Source organism: Cheilinus undulatus, linkage group 11 (genome assembly GCF_018320785.1).
Source record: "Cheilinus undulatus linkage group 11, ASM1832078v1, whole genome shotgun sequence".
Lineage (NCBI taxonomy): Eukaryota > Metazoa > Chordata > Actinopteri > Labriformes > Labridae > Cheilinus > Cheilinus undulatus.
The window spans coordinates 41,802,615-41,821,190 of record NC_054875.1 but is presented as its reverse complement, the minus strand read 5'-3'; the positions used below and the strand labels follow the sequence as shown (position 1 = coordinate 41,821,190).

Sequence of the window (18,576 nt, the reverse complement as noted above, 5' to 3'; positions counted from 1 at the left end):
AAAAAGCAGTTATTAAGTAGTTTATACAAACTGTTTTTTTATAAGAAAAGCAGGCATGTGGTTAAAAAGATTAGTGCACAAACTGTGGACCTTAGTTAATCAAGATTAACCTCCATTAATTGTGCCAAACCGGGGGCCATGGAGGTCAACAAAACCATGGTCCATTGTGAAGTTAAGCTGTAAAAACCATATTTTATATCTGACCTGAATAATAACCACTCCTGTCAAAGAAACGAACATCTTTATTTATTCATTTGTGTAGTAAATAGCCTTCTTTAAATGAAAATAACTCATGTTAAAACATAATTAAAATGGGTTAAAAATGGCTTAAATTGGTTAATAACAGCAAAAAATGGTTGAAAAGTGATGAAATTGGATTTTTAAAGAACATACATGCACTAAAAGTGGCAAAAATGGGATAATAGTGGCAAAAATGGGCACAAAAAAGGTAAAAGGGGATAAAAACGTGGCTGAAATGGCTTTTCAGTGCAAAAAATTGGTGGAAATTAGGTGGACTATGATGAAAAATTGGTATAAACTGGCAAAAATGGGTTAATTGTGGTTAAAATGGGCAAAAAGGAGTGTAAAAGTTGTCAACAATAGGCAGAAAGTGGCAAGAATTGGTTTAGAAGTGGCAAGAACGGGCATAAAAAAGTGATGGAAAGGGTTTAAAATGGACAAAATGGGTTATAAGTGAAGAAATGTGCTAAAATTGGCTAAATTGTTTTTAAAAAGCAATAAAAGAAAAAAAAAAAAGATTCACATTTGGTCAAATTGGTGTAAAGTGGCAACAGTGTAATTTAAAAATATTCTCATTTTTTTTAAGGCATCTGGTTGGTGACCCCCTCTCAGTGTCTCACGACCCCCAAGGTTAAGAACCACTGCACTAGGGAAACCTTTCTGAGGTATGGCATGAGTATAAATATGTGATTTAAAATGTTTTATCATGCAAAGTTTATGTGACATTTTGAAAATTCTGGAGGGGTAGGTCTGCATTGCCTTTCTAAATATTATTTCAGGGGGGCTGAGATGAACTTTAATGGTGCCTCAGGACACCTATAAAGGATCTAAAATCACCTTTGACTCTCCAAATAAACCTGCAGGCCAAACTGGGTTGTTTATTAATATTCAAATTAGAGAGTAGACAAACTCTTCAACAGTCAGTGCTCACATTAGAGGGCTGTAATAGCATTTTGATACTGGCATAAAGTAAACTGCACAAACTCCTCATTGCACAATAATAGCTGTTGACTCACGACTATTAAAAAGACTGAAGTCCTCCATTAGTCTTTTTATGTTTCATCATCACCATGCTTTATGTCTAGCTCATGATAAAACTCTAAACATAACAATGCAGTGAGTAAACTCAGCATGACTCCCTTTGGAAAGCTCAGTTGACTTTTTTTATTTGAATATCAACCACCAAATATTTATACAACCAGGGGGATTCATGAATCACAGATCTCTGCAGAGGCTCCCCCGACGGAGGAGAGAATAATGAAAAAAAGCTTTTGGGGATAAGCTGCCTCGCCCGCCTCTATATTTTGACTGAATGGGGTCTAAATCTTACTCATAGTGTGAAGGAAACAATAATAGCGCTCATCTGCAGAATAATGGCAACAGGAGAGACGGACAAAGCAGGAGCAGATTTGGAAAAGGGGGTTTAACAATCAGTGTTGCATAAAAAAGGAAATGGGTCGATAAAAGTGGAATCAGAGCTCTCCTCGGCTCTCAAAGCTGAATTATGAATTTATGAAACTCAGGGTTGTTTTGACGAATCAGCGATGGGTACAACTCACATTTTCAGCTAATAACTGGGAGTAGAAGAAGAAGAAGCACAGAGCAGGTCTTTAACTAAAGCATATTAAATATTCAAATGTAGTCTCCTCAGCAGATTTAAGCCAGCAACAGAAAATAATAATCTTGCATAACATGGTTTTCTAATCACTGAGCATGCATGCTGTTAGCTTGTGCACCCTTTTAGCGAATAAATGCATCTGTGATGATTCCAAGTGTTCTTTGTTTTCCACGGGTGCCAAATGTCACATAACACCTTTGAAGTTTGTAAGAGAAAGTGCTCCTCTTTGTCTCCTTCTTCTTCTTTTACTGGCACCGCAAACTGTTGAAGCACTTTCCTTCAACAAGAGAAGAAAGCGCACATTTACATTTCAATTTAGCAGCTGGTAATTAAGCTGCACAGCAAAGCTCTTCCATAAAGTCTGACTCCAGCTAATAGATTAAATATAAAAGAGCTCCCATTAATGGATCCAGAAAGTTCCCTCGTTTGACTCCGCAAACGTCAGGAGAAGAAAAAGTAAAAAGCTCAAATATTCATGTCAGCACAGATTTAGAGCTGCATCCTCCTTCGAGGAGAGTTCCAGAGTCCGTGATGAATTCCACACATCCAGTCACTCCTCTTGATGAATACACTGTTCCTCACGCTGCTTCATGATGGTTTACTTATTTATTTATGTGGCTCATGCACCAATTATCATAATGATTGCTCTGCCAAACACAGCGTGACATGTCATTAAACACAAACTTCTCTGAGTCTGCTTCCACATCACCACTTCCAGACAAAAACAACAGGAATATGATGAAATTTATTTCCATACATACACTATATGGACAAAAGTATTTGGACACACCTGTTAGTCATTTGTGTTTCAATCAGACCCGTTTGCAAACATCTGTGATAATAAATGGGTCGTTCTGAAGAGTTCAGTGACTACTAGTACTACGATGGATGCCACCTTTGCAATAGAACGGTTCATGAACTGCCATCCTTGCTGGATATTCCTCAGTCACCTGTAAGTGATGTTATTATAACATGGAAGCATTTAGGAACAACAGCAACTCAGCCACGAAGTAGGAAACCATGTAAAATCACAGAGCGGGGTCAAGGACTGTCAGGGCGCATGCATGGTGTGTAAGAATCACCAACACTGCTGATTCTGGAGAGTTCTGAACTTCCACTGGCATTAACCCTTAGAACCTTGAGCCAGTTTTTGCTCTTTTTGGTCCGTCCGTATTTTTGGCTGAGGTCAGTCCTACACATGGGTCTGTATGTGTCTGACTGACTGACTGAGTGAGTGACTCCACTTTCAGAGCCATGCATACAGAGATGAGCTATGGGCGGAGTTTAGTTTTACTGAAATGAAAAATCAAAACAACCCTAAAAACTTTTCATGTTCTGAAATGTGTTTCCGCTCTTCTGCCGACCTGCTTCGGCATGACTATGTGATAGTTACAGGGAAAGGACTAGTCATTGTGAGTGGTTGTAATGCCTGCTAGTAAAGTGATTAGCTCGGACATAGCCACAGCGGCAGCTTTGTCAGAACTGGACAAAATGTCTTTAATAAAACAAGGGCAGAGAGCAACACTGAAAGCTTTCAATGACAAAAAATATGTTACTGATTTTCTCAGCATGGGTATGGTGTATCCATGGGCTGCTGCTGTGGTAGCCGTTAGCTCAGATGTAGCTGTGCAAAGTGCAAAGAGTCACACTGAAAACTTGTCTTCGCACAGGAGCTGTTTTTGCAAGTCTCCTGAGCAGACTTGGCATCAGTTTTACTCCACCATTAGCAATTTAAGGCAGCAGTGGCCTGCACAAAACTAGCACATGAATACTCTGGCACCTTCTGAAGTTTTTCTGAAAAGTGCTGCCCTTCCTAAACGCTTTCTATGGGATCTTTCCCAGATGATTGGGAAATATATTCAGTTGATCTGGCGTGTCAGCTTTGCCGTTTCCTGCCAACATGGGTTTTTGTTTTAAAGGTCAAATATTTTACCCCTTAAGACAAGTTTATATTGGTCTCAGAGGTCCCCAAAACATGACTGTGAAGTTTGTTGCTGAAAAAACACTCCAGTATAGGATTGTTGCATGTCTAAAAACCCCTCTGTTTCAGCCCTGCTCAGGATGAGCTGTTTCCATGTCTGTGGCTTTAAATGTTAATGAGCTATCTGACTCCGGCCCCTGACTCCACCCATCTAACCAAATTGATGTGGCTTAATGAATGTGGCTCTCCTGCCGAGGGGAGGATCAGGAGAAGAGGGCGGAACTTTCTTCCAAGCAGGGAGGGTCTTGCTTGGAAGAAAGTGGGGGCGGTGCTAACTCCCCACATGACATCATGAGGGGAAAATCTGAAAGGTGGAGGGGGGGTGGGGGGGGGTTCTAATTCTTTGGGGGATTGTGGACAGGCCAGGAGCACATATTTTGTTAGAAAAGACTTAAAAGTGTACTTTGCATATTATGTGACCTTTAAACTTTAAGGGTCCTTCAATTCTCAACCCACAGACATTAAGGACATCACAGTTACACACCCAAAAACTATTCACTCTGCCAGAACACAATTCAGTCTGGCATTTCAACAGGTATCCCAGATAGTTGCGGTCAGCCATATACTAGGTTTTAACCTTGTCTTGTTTCTAGAGTAGCTCTTATACACCGCCATAATAATGGACACTTTATACACAGATCTTTTTTTGAGAACAAGTGTATGCAGGCTGATTATATTAGGATTTTTTTTTTCCTCAAAAAACATTCAAATTGATTTTTAATTTTTCCAGATGGGCCATCAGGGGGCTTAGCTTTCCTTAGTGAATGGGGGGCTAATTAAAAACAGTTGGGAACCACGGCTCTACAGAATGAATGGGCTCAAATTCCCACAGAAATGCTCTAAAATTTTGTGAAAAGCCTTCCAAGAAGAGTGGGGGGTTTTGCAGTTTCAATGTCTAATGCTACCATACCATCGCAGCCCCTTTTGGTGTAGTGGTTAGGCGGCCCAAAACTTTTGTCCATATTGTGGTTGTAACATAAAGATATCTTAGCTGAGAATACATGGTTGTATTTTGGTCTCTGCCATGTTTTGAGCTATTAAAGCTATAAAACATCTGGGTGGTGATGCTGCCCAGTTTGCTCACCTGGAATCATAAATGTCAGACGTATTTAATTCCAATGATTCCAGATCAGGGAGGCTCTGGGAGCCGTCGAATAATCCCACTGAACTTGTGAACTCTGATGTCTTCTTTTAAGTCTTAAAAGTGAAGCTTACAGAACTAGCAGACGTCAGATAATACAGCGTTACACACTCACAAGTGTCTGGTTCTCCTTTAAAACCAAACACAGTTTGTCACTTCCTCCTCTAAAGTAGAATAGACATTTGCTTCATACCATCAGAGTTATAAAGTGTGGTTTTAGTAAAGCATTTATCCTCTTTTTTTGTTCCTGTTGCTTTAATTTCTGGGGTTGGCATCTTGGTTGAAAGTGGCGCTCCCATTTACACGTGCACATGAACACACCTCGCTCCACCAGGTGTTGGCAATCAAGCAATCAAGTAGGAAGTCATCATTTTCTTTTTTTGCCTTGTCTTATACAGAAACAAGCTCACAGACAAAAAGTTTCTACAATCTTTTAATAGGTCATATTATCAGTATTATTTTACCCTTTATTGTAGCAGTGTGGTTTTACCAGGAAGTGTTAAATGCTATGGTTTAAAAGCAAAGGAAAATGCTAGAATGCAAGAAGACGATTCATCCCTTTAAAGGGCCTGAAAGGTAAAAGTCATATACAAGGACAATATGGAAGCTGTCTGACTCCGGAGCATGGCAGACATGTGAAACCTTGGATGCCAGCCGCTGTTGAACATCTCAAAGGAGAAGAAGACAAAGACACGGCTTTGGTGAGTTTTTCTTTGTTTTTATGATGTTGCCGTTTTTGGATTTCGTTGATGCTGAGTCAAAGTGAAACAGATCTGAGTAGCATCAGTTCAGCCATAAGTTCAAACATAGCCTAGTTTGACAGAGTTTACTCTCTACTAACATTTAAGAAGCTGAACCAGCTGAGCTACTTCTAATGGATGCATACGCTGCAGCTTAAATCTCACACCTAGCTCCTCAAAGTCCTCTGTAAAATACAGATGCCATCCCTCAGGAATGTCTGATGACTTTGTTTCAATCAGGAGAGACTTAACTCAAGTTAAAAGTGACTTTGGTGAATAGACTCCATCATGATGTCTGAATGAACCTGAAGGGGTAGTAAGGCTGTCAGCAGGACATAGGATACCCCCGTATGAAGTCAAAATTGCTAGTGGTGATGATGGGAGGAGGAGGATAAGATGAGTAGTGCCTACCCCAGACACTGATGGGATGACTTGTAAGTAGCAATGAAGGGATGCAGGGTGCACAGAGGAGCTGGAGCTGGACACTGATGAGTGATAATGGAGGTAGCTGGGGTGGAGGAGGGCTGCAGGGATCGAAAAGAGGTGAAGAATTTTAAACTATGAATGCAGCTGGATGATTTGATTGAAAGAGGTTGTGGCAGAAAAGGGTTGGTTTAGAATTTAGGAATAAACGCTCATGACTAGAGCAGAAAACAGCGGTAGAAGGGTCTCTGTGAGGATGGTATTGTCATACACAACAAGAGCAGACATGTCTTTATGTGCTAAAGACATTTGTCACACCTTTGTGGCTCTTACAAAATGTTTTCTAGTGTGCCTGGAGCTTGGATGACTTTCTGAGGTCTTAATCAAATCCACTCCAGTAACTCTGATTATCCATTTTTCAATCATTCCTGCAGCTAGCGGGGCTGGCTGGCCGCCATATTGTCTGTTTACATCCCAGAATGCATTGTGATGGACTGTGACAACCAGCGGCTGGCTGTTCCCACATACTGTTCCATCATCCATCATACTTCGACTTAGGTTGACTCAGAACCTGTAGAAGAGAGCCAGAATGACTCATTATAGAGAGAAATAGACATAGTGACGGTTTGGTTTGTCTGTCTTTGTCTCTGTAGACAGGAACTGCTTTAAATAATGATTCAAATTCCCAAAAGTGCTAAGACATTTTTTGTAAAAATGTGAATGTTTTGCAGACTTTTTGTCACAGATTTTTTTTTTTTTTTCACTTTTTTGGCCTCGAAGAGATGGGAGAAGTTTGTGCAAAAGAAACTCTTAGTCATAAATGTTGACTGTGTTTAAAAATCTTTGGGTTTTATTTTCTGATTGTTTTTTTCTTTTGTCTTTATAGCACCATAACTTTTTTAAAATTCAAGTGACATTGCTGCAGCACACATAATCTTAAAGCCCAGGCTGTCCTGAAGAAAAGGATGTTTAGAGCTTGACTGCACACCACAGAGTTGATGTTTTTCAAGCTTTTTAAGACTACAAGTCCAGGTGAAACACAATGGTTAAGAAATACAGTATATTGCCAAAAGTATTTGCTCACCCCTCTTTACTCGCACATGAACTTGAGTGACATCCCATTCTTAATCCATGGGGTTTAATATGACATTGGTCCATCCTCTGCAGCTATAACAGCTTCAACTCTTCTGGGACGGCTTCCCACAAGGTTTAGGAGTGTGTTTGTGGGAATTTTTGACCATTCTTCCTGAGGCACATTTATAAGGTCACACACTGATGTTGGATGAGAAGGCCTGGCTCTCAGTCTCCCCTCTAAGTCATTCTAAAAGTGGTCAATTGGGTTGAGGTCAGGACCCTGTGCAGACCAGTCAAGTTCATCCACAGCAAACTCTCTCATCCATGTCTTTATGGACCTTGCTTTGTGCACTGGTGCACAGTCATGTTGGAACAGGAAGGGGCCATCCCCAAACTGTTCCAACAAAGTTGGGAGCATGGAATTGTCCAAAATCTCTTGGTATGCTGAAGCATTCAGAGTTCCTTTCACTTGAACTTACGGGCCAAGCCCAGCCCCTGAAAAACAACCCCACACCATAATCCCCCCACCACCAAACTTTACGCTCGGCACAATGCAGTCAGACAAATACCGTTCACCTGGCAACCCCCAACCCACTCATCCATCAGATTGCCAGATGGAGATGTGCGATTCGTCACTCCAGAGAATGTGTCTCCACTGCTCTAGAGTCCAGTGGCGGTGTGTTTTACACCACTGCATCCAGCGCTTTGCATTGCACTTGGTGATGTATGGCTTGGATGCAGCTTCTCGGCCATGGAAACCCATTCCATGAAGCTCTCTACGCACTGTTCTTGAGCTAATCTGAAGGCCACGTGAAGTTTGGAGGCCTGTAGCGATTGACTCTGCAGAAAGTCGGTGACCTCTGCGCACTATGCGCCTCAGCATCTGCTGACCCCGCTCCATCATTTTACGTGGCCGACCACTTCATGGCTGAGTTGCTGTTGTTCCCAATCGCTCCCACTTTGTTATAATACCACTGACAGTTTACTGTGGAATATTTAGGAGCAAGGAAGTTTCATGACTGGACTTTTTGCACAGGAGCAACCCATTCCTTCACAAATGTTTGTAGAAACAGTCTGCATGCCTAGGGGCTTGATTTTATACACCTGTGGCCATGGAAGTGACTGGAACTCCTGATTTCAATTTTTGGATGGGTGAGTGAATACTTTTGGCAATATAGTGCAGCTTAAGGCTCAGAACACTGTTAAATTACTTTATTACTTTAGTTGGAGATGTCATCATTCAATGTCACTACTGTTTTAACACTGACTGTAGATTCAAGCTTGCATATTAATTATACATTTTCATAGCTGTTAGTGGATTAATGATGGATTACCAGGAGCTACTTTCACAGAAGAGTCTAGTTAAACAAAGATTATAAGGCACCAACAGCAAAACTGCAATATAACACTGCATTATGAAAAATGCATACACTGTATGCAGTAATGGACAGCACTCCTTGGTCTGGCTGGTTGGTAACTGATGCCTGTCCCTTGCAGAAGGGACATGTTGCTTCATGGCAAAGCCACACTGACCTGGCATTTATGTCTTTGCTAGATGAGTGCCGACACGTCTGATACCCACTATGATGAATCACAACAAAGATTTCGGTGCTCCACTTCAGCCAAGTGTTTCAGTCATGCATCCTCCAACTGCTGCCAACCAGGGTTAACAATAGATGACATGAGCTGAAGTGTTTTTACATTTTTATAATCTGTAACAAGCTGTCCATGATTAATAAACTAGTTATCCATTTTTCTGCAGCTGATGTCAGTTTTCTTCTGCCCTTCTTTAATTTTACATAATCATTGACCCTCCTTGCAAAGTGTAGCTGTTGAAGCCTAATCACTGAACGCTGAGCAACACTTTTCAGTACGTTAACCGTGTTTTTCATGAAATGTACGGCTAAATAATACCAACATAAGATCAAGGACATGTGAAGAGAAGCTATCAGAGGCAGAGCAGAAGCGCCACGCCTACAGAGAGCAGCAGTGCACTCGTTCGCTTGGAAAGTACAGTTTCAATCATGCAAAATTTGACATTTAAACTTGCCTTATTAATATTATATATATTTCACCTAAAAGGATCAATCTAGGCACTGTTGTGGCACTGGCTTCATTTTAAATGATTGGTCTATCCTGAACCCTGAACTTCATTTATTTATTATACCATGTTAGAAAAAGTTAGAACTGACTCCCTGATGGCTTTGTAGAGTTGTTGAGTCATGCCTCTACTCCTCACATCTGCCCGTGTGAATCCTCTTTTATCATCTTCTCAGTATCTAAAGCAACACTCCCACACAGAGCAGCTCCCTGCATGCTCTAAAGCCTCTCAACACTTTCATCTGATATTTACTTTGTTTGATAAAAACACTTTAATAACGGTGATAAAAGAGCAAAGCCACGTAAACAGACCTAAAAAAGGGGACCTGATGTACGTCACACTCTTTCACTTCCTGATGTAAAGGCCTAAGCGGAGCCCTGAACCTGCTGTCAAACGACTCTCTGTGGATTTTCACCAATTGTCCAGTTTCACAGGATAGAATTCCTATTAAGAAGCAGCCGCTGGAAAATGAGCAATCTGAGTGAGGGAGCCCAAGTGAGACATTAACGTAGAGGGAGGGAGAAATGGTTTGCAATTTTCTACTCCCACCTAAGGATGCACATGAGCAGAGAAATGAGGAAACATGCTCTGACTTCTGTTTATTCAAAGCAGTGCCTCACAACCTTGGGGGTCGCGAGACACTGAGAGGGGGTCACCAGATGTCTTAAAAAAACTAAAAAAAACCCATTCTTGTCCATTTTAAACCCTTTCCATCATTTTTTTCTGCCTGTTTTCTCCAATTCTAAACCAATTCCTGCCACTTTCTGCCTAATGTTGCCATTAACCACTTTTACACCCCTTTTTGCCCATTTTAACCCATTTTTGCCAGTTTATATCAATTTTTCTTCCCAGTCCACCAAACTTCCACAGATTTTTTGCACCGAAAAGCCATTTCAGCCACTTTTGAATCCCCTTTTACCACTTTTTGTACCCCTTTTTAACACATTTATGTTCTTTAGAAATCCAATTTCATCACCTTTTCCACCATTTTTTCGCCTTTATTAACAAATTGTAGCCATTTTTAACCCATTTTAATTCTGTTTTTAATATAGGTTATTTTCATTTAAAGAAGGATATTTAGTACACAAATGAATAAATAAAGATATTTGTTGCTTTGATAAGAGTGGTGATTATTCAGATCAAATATAGAATATGGTTCTCACAGCTTAACTTCACAATGGACCATGGTTTTGCTGACCTCCATGGCCCCCGGTTTGGCTGGGTCCAAGAGCCCCCCCCCCCCGATGTCAGCCTAGTCTGCACACAACTATTCTTGATTGTACATGGCTGTGTTCAGCCACCTCCAGGTACAGCAGGGGCCCCCAGTCTCTGGCTCCTTTATTCTGGGGGTTGTGGGCCGAAAAAGGGTTGGGAACCGCTGATTTAAAGCATGGAAGCTGATTGTATCAGCTGTCGTTGAACCAAAAAATGGCACATAAGTACAACTACATATACTGGCTGGTGGTTTAACCTGCGTGAGGTCAGCGGTCTGTGAAGAGGAAGGGCTTGTGGTCTCTGTGGTAGAGAGGTTTAAAGAACCCTTATGCATTAGCAGGAGTGGAAAGTTACTAATTACTCTTACTTAGATTACTGTAATTGAGTAGTTTTGGGGGATCTTGTAGTTTTTTAAGTACATTTTAAAATCAGTACTTTAAAGTAAGTTTTAACCAGAGTGGCTGTACTTTTACTTGAGTACCATCCTCATGTACTTTTTCCAACTCTGTTGACTACTATGTTTTTCAAATCAAGGCAATATGTTGGATGATTTTCCCACCATGCCCTTGGGCAGAGTGTTTAGATGTTCGTATGTTTTTCCTTGTGTTAAATGTTAAATGATAAACATATTTTACCCTTTTAAGACAAGTTTATATTGGTCTCAGAGGTCCCCAAAACATGCCTCTAAGGTTTTGTAGCTGATAAATCACTGCTGTATTGCATTTCTGCAAAACCCCTCTGTTTCAGCCTTTCTCAGAATGAGCTGTTTTCGTGTCTGTGGCTTTAAACATTACTGAGCTGTCTGACTCTGCCCCTGACCACGCCCCTCTCAGGAAATGTAAGTGGCTTAATGGATGTGGTTCTCTTGATCTTCCTATCAGCTGGCAGCTGAGAAGAGGGCAGAACTTTCATCCAAGTAGGGAGGGCCAACTGAACCTGGGGGCGGGGCTAACTCCCCACATGACATCATGAGGGGAAAATCTGAGAGCGGCTTGTTTTAGCACACATTTTCTGAAAGGTGGAGGAAGAGAGAAAGGGAGGGAATGGATTTTTCTGGTACTTGATGGAATTGTGGACAAGCCAGGGATACATATTTTTTGCTAGAAAAGCCTGAAAAAGTGATTTTTGCATAATATGTCCTCTTTTAGATGTTGCCTGTTGTTGCTGGAGTTCTTTTGGTAATTTTTCAATATGATCCAATGCTGATCAAGTGGCAACTGGACTGGTTCCAAATTCTTGAAGAAATTAGCAACTACCATAGCCAACATTCACAGCAGGATTAAGGTCTTTGGAGTTCAGTATGAAGCAGAGGGACCTCCACAGTCCATTCAGGCATCTCTGTTCATCAACATAGCACAAGTTTAGCATCCGTCATTGCCTTAGAAATAAACCTGAATCACAATCGACGTCAAACAGAGGAGAAACCAGCATGCAGTGTACTGCTACAAGGCCATGTCTCAGTTTTTTCCTACCTTCACCTCAACAAGCTTTTCAAAAAGGTGCCTTTCTAGTGACTTTGAATGTCGTTTGCATTCATGCAGAGGGTGATAAAGCACAGGAAACCTCAGAGCGAACTTTGATGTAAACTTTGGAGTAAATCTGTTTGGCTATCATTGAGATATTATGTTTACTAGACTGTCCTGAACAGACAAATGTGGGGAGAGAAAAGCAGACAACTGTGGAGGCACAAGTGTTAAACTGATTTCCTGCATCCTGTGGAAGGAGCGATGCAGCCATTTTTCAAACTTTCTGACACATTTCATAAGACATTAAACTTTTTAAAGGGCATAAAAACAGAGAGCTGCAGAAACATTGCTTTACAAGACACAAACTAGACTATATTCTTCTTTGTTTATGAACGCTGGCGTCGGAGACTGTAGGAGAGTTTAACGGTTTAGGTCAGGAAAAGTTACAGCCAAAGGGAGGACATATAAAAAGTTTTTGTGAAACACTTTCAACCCTTGCTCATCTCAGACTGTATTTCATTTCATCAGCTCCTCCTTAAATTTATTGTAAAAATACCAAATAAGTAAAGATCAAATAGTTAGATCAAAGTGACGGCTTTTTAGTGAAGGTCTGGACTCATAAAGGTGAGTTAGCGATCCCGTCTCTGTAACAGGGGCTCTTTTTCACATCATTTTTCATCATCCTGCTGCCTCCTCCACTTTGATTATATAACAGAGAGCAGCTTTTCGCTCTCTTGTCCCCACACACTGGACTTTAATTTAAGCCTGCTCTAATATTCAACCCTGCACTCTTTAGAACAGCAACTCCAGCATCATGCAGTTGACTTAATTATGAGAGGCAGACGGATATAAGATCTCATGAATGTCAGAGAATATAACAGATTTAATTCCTAATGATTTTTATTACTGGAATCCTGCAGGAGCAATCTCTACCAAGCTCAACAGCTTTAATAATCCAAACATTCATCACTCATGACTTTAATACTCAGCAGAAGCAGTGGCTTCTTTCCAGTTGCATGTAAATTTTCTCCTTTGTATGTTTTGTTGTTCCTGCTTCGTCTTCATTTGTTGTTTTCTAGTGACTAGCAGACAGGTGAAGGTCCGGACTGTGGTGTGCACACTGTGAAGGCCTTTTTTCTCCACTCAGACCTGCTGTATTTATGTGCACAAGGTTTTAGAGATGTGGTGGCCCAAGGCAAAGAGCAATATAGAGGACTTCCTAATCTAGCTTGAACAGACCAGCTAATGTAACTTATAGAAATAACAATAAACATCTCTAGGTGTAGTCTAATTTGCATATTTTTGATGATATTTACCACATATGCCACTATTTTCTGGATGTAATATTCCTACATATCTCTACTTCGTTAAACGTATTGGACTCTGTGTTTGTCACTACAGTAAAGTGGGGATAACAATAAGTTAAAGCTGGCAAAATTGCCAAAAGTTGCGTAAAATTGGTGAAAAGAGGTAAAATGGGCATAAAAATGGCAAAACTGGATGAAAAGTGACAAAAATGGGGAGAAAAGTGATATTAAATGGGTGAGAAGTGACAAAAATGAGTTACAGCTGGCAAAAAGTCACAAAAAATGTTGCACAAATAAGAGAAGAGTGACTTAAATGGGCAAAAAGGTGGAAAATTGGGCAAAAAAATAACAAGAATGGCAAAAATGGGCAAAAAAAAAGAGAAAAGTGGCAAAAAAAAAGGAGGGAAAAATGCAGATTGGGAAAAGCAGGATATAGAGGAAAAAAATGGTGAAAAAAGTGGTAAAAAAAATGGGTTAAAGTGGCAATAAAAATAAGTTGAAGTGGGCAAAGAATGCCAAAAATTGGCAAAAGAGGTAAACGGGCATAAAAATGGCAAAACTGGATGAAAAGTGACAAAAATGGGGAGAAAAAGTGATATAAAATGGGTGAGAAGTGACAAAAAATGAGTTAAAGGTGGCAAAAAGTGACAAATACGTTGCATAAATGAGTTAAAAGTGACTAAAATGGGTGAAAAGGTGGGAAATTATGCAAAAAGAAATCAAGAATGGCAAAAATGGAAAAAAAGAGACAAAAAAATGGCAAAAATGGGGAAAAATGCAGATTGCAAAAAGCAGGATGAAGAACTGATTAAAAAAAGTGGTTAAAAAAGGGTTAAAGTGGCAATAAAAATAAGTTAAAGCTGGCAAAGAATGCCAAAAATTGGCAAAAAATTGGTGAAAAGAGGTAAAATAGGCATATAAATGGCAAAACTGGATGAAAAGTGACAAAAATGGGGAGAAGAGGTGATTAAAAGGGTGAGAAGTGACAAAAAAATAAGTTACAGGTGGCAAAAAGTAGCAAAAATGTGGCATAAACGGGTGAAAAGTGTCTAAAATGGGCAAAAAGGTGGGACATTAGGCATAAAGCAACTTAGAGCTGCAAAAATGGGCAAAAAATGGAGAAAATGCAAAATGGGGGGAAAAAAATGCAGATTGCAAAAAGCAGGATATAGAAGCAAAACCTCGTGAAAAAGGGCAAAAATGCGGTAAAAGTGGCAAACATTAGCAGAAAGTGGCAAAAAAGGATAAAAAGTGACAAAAAAATTACAATTACATTTGACAATTAAAACCTACTGTACAAGTGTGGGAAACAAACTGATTAATGTGACTTGCAATGGATGATTTTTGAGGTCAAAGTTTCCCTTTTTTAAGGTTTTCTGGGGGAACAGTATTTCAAATTGAAACATGGAAGAGCCACAAATGATCACAAAAGAGCCACATGTTGAGTATCACTGCTGTATGGTCTGGATAACAGGGGCAGCAAACTGTGGAGCGTCATTTTGCCATGTCCAGATCACTGATCTGGATTTTGCTGATGGCGCTCTGATCCTTGCAGAGACTGTAGATGTCCTCGTGGAGGCTCTTTACTTGCTGAGTAAGTGAGCTGATGCATTTGGAATGCACGTCTCCTGGGCCAAACCGAAGGTCCAGGCATTCTGGGTCGTCTTGGCTGCTGCCATTGAATCAGTGTCTGAGAATGTTGAGAGTGTGGAAGTTGTAGAGCAGTTCACCTACCTTGGCAGCGTAATCCATCGATCTGCTGACTTAGATTTACGCATTGGACGATGGGTTTGCTGAGCAAAACAATGCGTCATTCTCAGTATCTGAGCATACAGATGAAAGTCAGAGTCCTTCCAGTCTTACAGCCTTACTATGGCCTGGACGCTGACCTGATCCAGCTTACTGCATACTGGGTGCCCAGGACCCTGTGGGTTGGTCCAGTTGCCATTTGCAGTTCGTTTGGTAATGAGGCTGAAAGCAAAAGTTTGTTGCTTCTTTAACTGTTTGTAACTTTGGTCATATATTTCGCAGGAAGCAAGCTCAGCTGTTTTGCATTAGATGCCAATGCTCATATAAGGCTGTATTTCTATTGTGTTTGCAGTTACCAAGGCTGTACCGATGGGTGTAGCAAAGGGGGGAAAAGGTACTGATTACCTTGGCCCACAGTAGCAAGGGGCCCTTAAGAAGCCTGCAATGAAAAAGTGTTTTTGTTTTTTCTTAATAACTAGTTTCATTATTGAATCAAAAGTGACTACATGAATTGGTCAACAGACTGAAAACTGGGGGGGCCCTGCTCCTCCCTTAAAAATGTCCAAATGTTGTAGTCCAGTGCTGCAAAAAAAATGCTAGTAAATGTGATCTAACCATAGTAAAAATATTGCTCATAAATGGGGAAATTATAGCTAAAAAATACACTGTGTAATATTCTTTCTCAAGGCCCAGAATCCCTAGCTACACCCCTGGCTGTACCTAACCTCTTCTTTTGAAACACTGTCATCACTGTGCATAACATTTTCATTGCATTTTAACATTTTTGGGGCCAACATGTATGGGGGAAGATGTATTTCTCCTGTCAGTATGAGACATAATCAGCTGATGCAGATATCATATAATTGAATATTTGGTATCTGACTGATTCAGGTGGATATATTTCACTGTCCTGTCCTCTTATGATCACGTAAACATGCCTTTCTAAAACCCTGGTAACCAGTTGTAAAAGACTTTAGGTTATATTGATGATGTATTGTCTGTCTGACCTGAATGATGAAGGATAATTATAATGGAGAATGGGAGCACGGCCAAAGAAGACAACTGGCTTTATCTGTCTGTAGGTAATATTTCTGTGGAAAGGAAAAGAAGGTCAGGATGACGAAAATAAAGTTTAAAGAAAAATAGAGACGTAACTCTGAACAGTGGCGGAGCGGAAAAGAAACTATTTCCCTTCAGAATAGAGGACATGAACTGTGGATACTGCCAGAAAAGATCCATTTGACAAAATGAAACACATCGATCGGGGAGGTTTCAACAAAAGGCTCCAGCTCATTTTGGGAGGCTATAACAGAGCTTTTCTTCACCAATAAAAACCAGTGTAAACGTCCAGGTGGTGGATAGAGAAAACATGTTTCTGGGGTACGTCTGCTCCACAGGAATCACTATCCAGCCCACCAGAGAAGACCGTCTCTGAAGCCCTTTATTTAATTTAAGCAAGATCCATACCCTTTGTTCTGTTTCAGCACATTTATACAAGAGCAGATTAAGAGAGTATCAAGGCTTCTACGAGTATTCACAGGAGACTGAAAGCTGAACCAGCAATATTCCAACAGCTTCATATATCAGCACAGAGCGCAGCGTTTAAAAAGACTACTGTAGCTTCGCTCTATCAGACAGCTTTTCAAATTAAGAAGACTGAGGCCAGCGTGAGTCGGCTGCTCCGGGCTTGGATAAATTAAGTTGTCAGAGGCCACTGGGCGTGATTCATAGGTTTACGGGCCGTTTGTTGGTAGGAACAGATGCTACCCCTCTCTCAGGGCTCTCGGCGAGCACGCGACATGTGAAGAAAGAGGCCGCAGTAAACACGGCGTCTTCATGGAGTATGATGAAAGGATGTGATGGATTCATGTATGTTCCCTGGGGGGGTCACAGTTTTCCTCTTAATGATGGTATTATAGCAGCTGGCGATAAAGCCCTGGCATGGATTACACTATCCACAGCAGATAAAAGCAAACCAATATTGGATGCCACTTTAAAGCCTGCGCTTCAGCAGCAATGACATGTTGCATCCTGGCATAAAATATTGAATCATTATCATGGTGCTCAGTAGTTTAATTTTAGTTCTGGAACACTGTGTACATCCGGTCATTGACTAGATCACATGAGGTTAAATAAACGTTTACAATCTGCTTTATAAAAGTATTGTCTGACAGCTTAGCTTAGCATCTACAATGGAAACAGAGGGAAACAGCAGCTTTCAGCATGCCTTTGCACTTACACTGCAGCCCTGTCACTGTAGTTTTGTCCCAATTCAGGGGCTGCATCCTTGGAAGGGTACATCTGAAGAAAAAACTTTCTTTTTTTACATTTTTTTAAAGGTTTATTTTGGGCATTTTTGTGCCCCCATTTGACAGAGGAGGACAGTGGATAGAGTTGGAAACAGGGACGAGAGCGGGGGAGAGACATACGGCAAAGGGCCCCAGGCTGGACTCGAACCCTGGCCGTCCGCGCACATGGGGCGCACCTCAAACACCCGGCCACCTGCGCCCCTGAGGAAAAACTTTTGAAATGAAACTTTTTGAACTGTGAACCGATAACAGGCTAGATGGTCCCGCCCCTCAGAATGCAGCATCTGTAGTTTCTAAAAAGAATATCAAATTTCATTCATCTGACCACAGAACAGTTTTCCATTTTGCCTCAGTCTATTTTAAATGAGCTCTGGCCTAGGGAGGATGGCAGCAAGATGGCGGCTTCTTCTTTGTATGATCCAGCTTTAAGTTGTATTTGTGGACGGCTCGGTGAAGTGTGCTGTTAAAGATTTCTGCCAATGTTCCTGAGCCCATGAAGTGATTTCCAGTACACAGTTATGCCTGTACTTGAGCCCAAAGTCCGGTTCATTTTGGTAGAGTGAATGCAAACGAATCGCAGACCTCACCGGTACAGTGTAGGTCCTTTCTGGAGAATAACACAGCGATCATACACGGAGATGACACAGGTGAATGTTTATGTGCATCGTTGTTGGCTCATTGTTGCAAAGGTTCGTTTATCCTCATTAGCGGCCTTCACTAATGAAGCCGTTACCCTGCTGAATAACCAGAGGCTCAGTGGGACGAGCTGCTCCTCCTGCAGCTCCTACACATGCTGCTGTTCCCATCTTATTGTCCTTTACCTTCACAAGTGGTCTCTGAGCATTATAATAATCATCCTGCATGCACTAATTGGCTGAATAAGGCTTGTTTGTTAAATATTATAAGTGTATTTAGTTTAACCTTAGTCCAAAGGGCTGAGTCCCACTCAATGAAAATGCTCTAATAGACCAAATTTCCCATGCAGCTGCAGTGCAGCCTGTGCATCCTTAAGAACCGCACACCAAGGCCACAAATTGATTCTTGAATTAGGCGATAACTCTGAATAGCATTTTTTGTAGCTGAGGTTTGCAAGGACATTTGTTTGTACTTGTGAGGGAGAGAGACAGTGTGCCCTGAAGGCTGAATACTTATTAATCCATAGAGAACCCAAAATGCTAATGAATAAAAGACTTATCTTGGCAGCGAGTCTGC

The 18,576-nt window shown here is 41.0% G+C and overlaps 1 protein-coding gene across 1 annotated transcript in view; it reads left to right on the top strand.

Annotated features, from left to right (window-relative positions):
* The first annotated feature begins 5,438 nt into the window (after nt 1-5,438).
* The window catches only part of LOC121517708 (trypsin), a 77,849-nt gene continuing 64,711 nt past the window's right edge, over nt 5,439-18,576 (top strand). The window contains exon 1 of the mRNA XM_041799684.1: nt 5,439-5,681. Within this exon, the coding sequence (XP_041655618.1) occupies nt 5,628-5,681 (54 nt within the window). The 5' untranslated portion in view covers nt 5,439-5,627. The remainder of the gene's footprint in view (nt 5,682-18,576) is intronic.